The 8,431-nt window shown below is 40.2% G+C and overlaps 1 protein-coding gene across 1 annotated transcript; it reads right to left on the reverse strand.

Annotated features, from left to right (window-relative positions):
• Positions 1-2,404: 2,404 nt before the first annotated feature.
• Positions 2,405-6,433, reverse strand: LOC306662173 (disintegrin and metalloproteinase domain-containing protein 25-like; the record flags this gene model as incomplete). The annotated part of the gene is made up of 2 exons (XM_079141731.1): positions 2,405-2,425; positions 4,394-6,433. The coding sequence occupies 2 exons, from the start codon at positions 6,431-6,433 to the stop codon at positions 2,405-2,407; spliced, it is 2,061 nt and encodes a 686-aa protein (XP_078997857.1).
• Between the last annotated feature and the right edge of the window lie 1,998 nt (positions 6,434-8,431).

Here is an 8,431-nt window from a genome sequence, read left to right on the forward strand (position 1 = left end):
GAAAATAATGCAGAAGGCGTCATAATACCAGACCTTAAATGATACCACAGAGCTATAGTGATAAAAATGGCATGGTACTGGCACCAAAATAGACATGAAGACCAATGGAACAGAATAGAAGACAAGAGACAAACCCACATAAATACAATTATCTCATACTAGACAAAGGCGTCATGAACATATATTGGAGAAAAGATAGCCTCTTCAACAAATGGTGTTGGGAAACTGGAAATACATATATAGCAGACTACAATTGAATACATATTTCTCATCCTGCACAAAACTCAATTCAAAGTGGATCAAGGACCTGGGTAGTAGACCAGAGACCCTGTGCCTCCTAAAAGATAAACTAGGCTCAAATCTCCATCATGCAGGCTCAGGAACACACCTCCTCAATAAAACTCCTAAAGTGCAAGAAGTAAAATCAAACATCAACAAATGGGATGGAAAAAAAAATAAAAATCTTCCTCACAGCAAAGGAAATAATCAAGAAAGTAAACAGAGAGCATACACAATGGGAGAAAATCTTTGCCACCAGCACCTCAGATAGAGCCTTAATCTACAGGATATACAAAGAACTCAAAAATTTAACACCCAAAAAACCAAATAACCCAATCATTAAACAGGTAAAGGAACTGAACAGGCACTTCACAGACAAAGAAATACAAATGGTCAAAAAAGTATGGAAAATATGTTCTAAAATGAAGCAATTAGGGAAATGCAAATTAAAACTACACTGAGATTTCACCTCACTCCAGTCAGAATAGCAATTATCAAGAATACAAGTAACAATAAATGTTGGCAAGGATGTGGGGAAATTTTTTTTAAATCATAAAGGAGATCAGGAGATTTTAATAAGCAAAGAAAAATGAGCAAACTTGAAGATAGATCTTTAGAGAGGAAACAATCTGAAGAAGAGAAAGAAGCAAAGCTAATAATGTTTCTGAGAAATACATAATCCAGTGTGGAGCAATGGGATGAAATCTTGCTTCCATTTCAAAAAGAACACTGACAAACAGCTCTTTGGAACATGTGTCAAATTCTCTTTCCCTTTCTGTGCACTGGAATACTAGGAAACTTATAATTTTTACATGTTTCATACACCTGTTACCTTCTTGTTTCCATGGTCCTTTTTAGGATGCTTCACTATGGGCATTTTCCCACTGACCTTGCTTCTAGTTAAGTAATCTTGTATATCTGACTGTCCAATCAACTGTTCAAACCATCTACTGCATTTTTTATATTAATAATTTTTAGTTTGGAAATATCGATTAGATAATTTCTAATTCACTGAGAAGATGCTACTATTTTCTTACATTTTGTACATTTTCTCCTATTTTAAGATACATTAATCATAGTCATAAACTCATGTACTATTTCTCTACACTCTTGATCATTTTGGCACTTCCTAAGAGTTTGCTCTTCTATCTCCTTATTTCTTCCATTTTTACTCTGATAATAAGTCATGTTTTTTCTTTTAGCATGTATTTTAGCCTGTTTTCTCCTCCTATAATATAATACTACACATTGGGTAATTTACAAAGAAAATAAGTTTATTGCTCATGGTTCTGAAAGCTATGAACTCATAGACTGAGGGTCTGCATGTGATGAGGACTTCCTGGTGCATCATTTGATGATGGCAGATAGGCAGGACAAGAGAAGATGCATGAAAGAGAAGAGCTTGCTTTTATGAGAAAGGCAATCCTGTAAAAACTAACCCACTCCCATAATGAGAGCCTTAATCTTTCATGACGGCCCTGCCTAAACACCTCAGACTCACCTCCCAATTTATCACAGTGACAATGAAATTTTAATATGAGTATTGGAACAGACATTTAAACCATAGCAGCAAGTATAGAACTATTTTGCTGTAAGCTGGCAATTGTGAATCACCAAGTGGCTCCACTGCAGATTTCCCATTTCCTATGTTGTGAAGATGGACTAAGGAGCATGGATTAAGCTAGGTAAGAGGTGAGCAAAGTTTCAATAAATGTTGGATGAGTCTTTAATTATATGACATTGCTCAGATATGGGCCTGCTAGATTTTTGTTGGGAGTGTACAGGACACTAGCTGCTCAACTTTGAAGGATAATGGGAATAATCTACCATCCAAAGGTTCACAGACTAGGTTCTTCAGCCCTTTGCTAAATGAAAGTTCAGAATCCAGAAAGTGTCTTAATGGAGAAACTGAGTGTACTTGAGGCAAGGCACATTTACTGTGTCTTGGGTCCAAAATATAACATGCCCTCAAATTTGGCAGATGGGCCTTGGGGGAAAATGATTACAAGTTGAAGTCCCACAAATGTCTAATTTATGAATGCCATCCTGGGAAGTAACTCAGAGGACTGGAGTTCCTCTGCTTCTCAACAGAGTTCCTGTGCTCTGACTGAGCCAAACCTCATCCTCAATTCACATCCAGCATCCACTGTGCTCCAGAGAAAAGAACACTGTCAATGATACTCAACTCACTTCAGAATTGTGTTCCAGTTGGAACTCTCAGTTCTTTGTGTCCTCCTTGCCTCCCCAGCTCTCTGATGACCTCAAAGAATGGTTTTTAAGGTTTAATTCGAGTTCTCCAGGTCTTTTTACCCAGAGAAAATGTAACTTACTGAGACTTATTGCATCTTACATACAATTGTAAATATCTTCTTCTTTCTATTTTATAATCAAAGTTACAGAGGAGTTGAGTGGCAAGTGCTGTTGTCCTGTTCTCCCTAGGTTTAGGTCATTTTCCCATAGCATAAAGAGCAGTGGTGAAAACATTCAAATCTTCTGATGTCTGACTCCTCCCTGTGTTCTTCATCATACCAAGGGATTCTGGCTCAGTGGTAGAGTGCTTGTCTAGCATGTGTGAAGCACTGGGCTCCATTCTCAGCACCGGATATAAATAAATGAATAAAATGAAAGGTCCAACAACTAAAAAAAATTTTTTTAAATTCAGTCACAAAATGAGAAACCACATCCCTGAGACAACCACAAGTTAGTAAGTAGAAGGCATAGCTGTCACCATTAGGACTGGAGATCAATAGGAAGAGGTTGGGAATATTCAAACCCAGAGCTTTGGATTAGGCTATGTGGTTCTAGGACTCCAACCTCTCAGGACAGGTACAGCCACATTGGTGCTGGAACCTCTGGAATCCGAGGGAGGGCTCAGAGAACCAGACCTCAGGACTCCATGGGTAAGTTGTTTGGTGTCTTTGCTGTATCTCTGGGGCTGATGATACTTTTGCTTTTGGAAGTTACTAAATATACATAGGAATAATGTGCAGACTGAGAGCTACTGCTGTTGCCTAGATGAAAGCTCTAACCCAGGCAATCTTGATGCAAACTTCAAGCAGTTCTCACAGGTATCCAGTCTCTTACTAGTTTCCCCCAAGGGCAGAAACTACTATAGAGGACTGGCAAAGAGGTTCAATTTGTGTATTTCCTCTCTTCATGTGAAATAGCAGAGTAAAAAGGGAAGGTGATTTTGATTTGTGAGATGCTGAGTACACACACACACACACACACACACACACACACACAAAGAAACACACATGAACCATCCATGCAGTAGGCCTTTGCTCAAGAAACACAAAGAATTCTTTCCATGAAAAATATATCACCAGGGCTGTGTGTATTTGGTGGTAGAATGGTTGTCTAGCATAAGCAAGGCGTTGAAATCAATCCCCAGTGCAGTAAACATAAAGAAATAACAAAACAAGCTGGGCGCAGTGGAGTACTCCTGTAATCCCAGGGGCTCGGGGGGTTGAGGCAGGAGGATCGGGAGTTCAAAGCCAGTCTCAGCAAAAGTAGGTGCTAAGCAACTCAGTAAGACATTGTGTTGAAATAAAATACAAAATACAAAATAGGGCTGAGGACGTGGCAAGGGGTTGAGTGCCTCTGAGTTCAATCTCCAGTACCTCCCTCTAAAAAAAAAAAAAAAAAAAAAAAAAAAAGAAAAGAAAACATTGCTTGAAATAATGAAAAATAGGAATTTGCTAGGAATTACATGTATTAAATGGTGAATGTTTATGATCCTGAAACAATTATCTCTGGACCTTTCTGACAGTGGTTTCTAACATATACAATAACAATTCTGCGAGGATAATCAATGGTAATACATTGGAAATTTCATTGAGGATTGGGATTATTTTTGGAAAATGCAAAAATTTTGCTGTTCTGTCTCAGATAAAGTTTAAACATTGAGCTCTTCTTTGCCAGGTGAAGGGTATGTTTGAACACTCAGCTATTCCATGTGAGGGAAAGGTTGCACATATCCCTCTTCCTTCTTAGGTGGTGTTTATTAGGTGCGTCTCAAAAGCAAAAGTAACAAAATCAAAAACAAAGCACAAAATGGAAATAAAAAAATAAGTGGAGCAGGGAACTTCTCTGGCACAGTTTTGTTCACTACTATTTTTCCAGGGGGTGGACCACTGTCAATGCTCCCTCCATGGCCTATTTCTGTGCAGTTGGGGGGCTCCCAGTTAGGGTCACAATGGCAGTGATGTTTGTTGTTGCAGATTCCTTTCATAGCACAGGTCCTTGGCGAACAATCACTTGACCACAATAACTTAGAGACACACTTCCGGTGGATGCACACACGTCCAGTACCACATTCTGTGCCATCTTTCACATCACCAATATCTGGTACCGTCATCCCAAAATGATAGTCAGTACCCCAGCAGGTGACACCATTGAAGTCAATCCAGTGCACAGTAGTGTGACCTCTCAGAGAAGGAATTTCTTCAACATTCTCACACTGAACTCTTCCACAGAGGAAATCTGATGTATTACACCTTACATAGTGGTCACCACTGAGACCGCAGTTACCAAAGCGGTCACCTCGGCTGTTCATTTTTGTGTAGCAACTCTCCCGTGCACTCCTGGATTCCTTGCCAAAGATCTGTCTGCACTGTTCATCACGTGCATTGCATCTCTTCTCGTGGCAGTAGCCGCCACCCATGCAAGGGACTCCATCCTGCACATACACATCTTCTGGACACTCGGGCGAAGTGCCATTGCACCACTCTGGGAGATCACACTCACTGTCCTTCTCTCTACACACTGTACCTGGTGGCAAGAGCAGGCAGTCTTCACAACAAAGGCCAGAAGCACAATCAGCGCCATATTTCAGAGTGCATCTTACCGAACAGCATGGATGATTTGTACACAAAATTGGGGATCCACAGTCGCACTCCTCACCTTCATCAACCACACCATTCCCACACCCAGTCCCCCTGAAGATGTTCTCTTGTTTTGGTGCATTGCGCATACAGTTCATAAATGGAAAGTTTTCCCACATTTGAGCATAACTGCAGTTGCTGAATCTTGTGCCATCTGTTTGTTCTGCAGACATTATACAATGGCGTTGCCCACATGTACATATCCATACATCATGGTACATGCCCAGATTATGTCCAATCTCATGTGTTAGGGTAAGTGAGAATTCGAACAGGTCATCACCCATGACACTATTCACTCCACATTCCAAACCAGGAATGCATACAGTTGCAACATAGGCTAAGCCAAGATTTATATCAAAATCTTGTTTTGCCAAAAAATGTACAAGGTCATGTTTTATACGAGATTCAAGACTGGTTCTCTTCCAATTACAAAACTCATCAAGGAGTCTAGATATGTCATTAGTCACGCTGACAAGGTTCTTTACATTCCAGACCTCAATTCCAAGTAAACTCAAATCAACATCCAATGTACTTAAAAGGGAATGTACATGATTGACAATGACAAATACTTCCTCTATCACCAGTGAGACATTACTTTTCTTATAAAGGAATCGCTCATAGTCTACAACCAAAACTGTTTCAAGAAACCATTTGTGGGTCCACCAGCCTTCATAGCTGCTTTGCCTCAGAATGGAATTATCTCTCCTTTGAAGCCCCAGTTGTCGTTCCATTTCTTCTTTTGTTAGTTTACATCTCAATGGGGGGACTTGCGTCTTCTCTCTGTGCATCTTATAAACCAGATGTTCAAATCTGGCAGAAAGTCTTTTGGGTTTGATTTCATAAAGTGTGTCATGAATCTCTAGGATTCCTTGAAAGCCTCCCAAACAGGTGCTAAGAGCAACCAGGGATTCTGGGTGCCTATCCACATAACCACGATAGTAGCAGTCACTCTGAACAAAAGGGTGGTCCTCAAGCAAAGCACCCTGGTTTGTGTAGGTGAACACAGAGAAGGGTTTGGACACCAGAAGTTTCTTGGCCTTCATGTGGATGATGTGTCTATGGCCTCCAAAGTGCAGACTGTAGGAAAGCCAGTCAGGGGGTCTCGTGCCTCTCTTGGTGCCAGTTATCCTCAAGGGTATCACTACTTCTGGGGGGCCGTGGTGTTGAGAGTGCCCAATCTGGGCCCATCCAGAAAGGAAGAGCAAGGTGCCCAGGCAGAGCTGCAGGACAGTGATCCTCACATGCACCAGGGCCTCACCCATAGCCATCATGGGCAATAAGTGGAGGAAGAGGGGCAGGGCAGGAGGTGCTGTTGGCCTGTCTCCTCCCTTTGACTTGGTTGCAAGCAGCACTGACCTTTAATGGGATGTCTTCCAGCAGAGTCAATCCATCGGAGCAACAGAACTAAAAGAAAAAATGAAAAGAAGGGCAGAGATGGGCTGGCAAAATTATGAAAAGCCTAGGGAGGAGGAGAACAGCAGGGTATGGGCTAAAATACATTGGTGTTTGTTTTAAGGCATGACTGGATATTGTGCATTGGATTTGCTCTTCAATTTTGGTGAGGTAGAGTCAGACTGTGGGTGTTGAAAAGAATCACAACTGGTCACTGGTTGATAACTGCCAAACAGGAATGAAGGACACGTGGGTTGATGATACCATTCTCTAAATACATGTCCAAGTGGGAATATTTTCACAAAAATTATTTAAAACAGGAGTCTGAAAGAAAAGGTGAATTGTATACCTTGCTCTAATGAAGGAATCTTAATTTATACAAATTCACTTGGAATAAATAGCAACAGGCTTTCCTTCCTATTCCAAATGATTATTTAAACACATTATTCAGGAGAGATATGTAAAGCAATTCTCACATATATTACTTTTCTTCATGACCCTTACTATGCACTTGCATGCAACTACAAATTATTCCATCTTCCTCCAATCCGCTCAGATTTCAATGTGAATGCACCAATTGTCCTTCAAGAAATATTAGAATGAGCTTATCATGGATACGTTCAGGCATTAAAACAACTGATAGTGGAATCAGAAGGGGGAGTACCTTGGATTGATAGATCCTACTCAAAGGTGTTTATGTTTGATTATATACTCACTCAAAATATTATATTTTTAAAAGCCTGTGGCCCTTAAAAAGATAAGGAGATCAAAGTAGCTGGAAGAGTAACAGTTGGAAATGGGAGGACAGGAGCAAAATAAAGTGTCTCCAGAAATGAAAAGGAAATCAACGAACCCTAGGTGGATAGAGGAAAGCTTTGGGGCAGGATATGTTGTACAGGAGCAAAGGCTTCAAAATCCCTGGCATTTCAGGATGCTGAGGAAACTAGCTCCAAAATCAACCTTCCCACAGATTTGCTTTAGTAATGTCAAAACACATAAAAATACAGATTAAACAATCATTTTGAGAGTAGAAATACACTATGATGAATGAGTGCAAATGAGAAATCTAATAATAGCACACTGCCTGGCTGATATTACTGATTTGCTGCTTTGTTATCAAGCAAAGTAGGAATGATACTTCATAATATGCAGATACTGCACAGCACACTGTGGGAAACATCAAGTATGATACAGGCTGGAATAAGTTAATGATCTGCAACACAAATTTACACAATGTTTGCAGTGAGGATATACTTTAAGAATCTGTTAAATTTCCTTCAATAGTTTCCATATCAAATGCCTGTTTTTCTTGACCTAGTGAGAGTATCCATAGTTTTCATGGCATCATTAGAGCAGTGATATCATAAAAGTGGTGAGATTAAGAACCACAACACTACTTGAGGGAGAAAGAGCAACAACAGCAGCAGAGGAAAGTGGAATCTGGACAAGGGATCTAAAACAAACTCATCAAACACCACTTCCCACTGTAGGGAAATGAAACAGGAAAGTGGCTGGATTTAGCACCTGTTGCCTCTTGGACTTTTCTTCTTAATTTTTCTTTGATTTTGATTCTCAGTTGTTTGAGCTTTTCTCTCTGTAATCATTTTCCTATCACTATGGAATCTTCCTTTCACAGAACACAGCAGCATTCCCTCCTCTGTTATCAGTTCTTTATGGAGAACTCCTTTTTCTTACTTAATTTTACAAAATTTTGTAAGTCAACAATGTGAAGCCCACCAGGAGAGATGTCTTCCTTTCTCAGACACCCCCTCTGTGATACAGACCAGACACTCAGTCATTACTTCCTGGTTTCCAAAGCTACTTCCAAACCACAAAACTGGCAGCCATCTCCTTCCACCATTATTTCTCATTCT

Source organism: Sciurus vulgaris (genome assembly GCF_902686455.1).
Source record: "Sciurus vulgaris genome assembly, chromosome: 5".
Classification (NCBI taxonomy): Eukaryota; Metazoa; Chordata; class Mammalia; order Rodentia; family Sciuridae; genus Sciurus; species Sciurus vulgaris.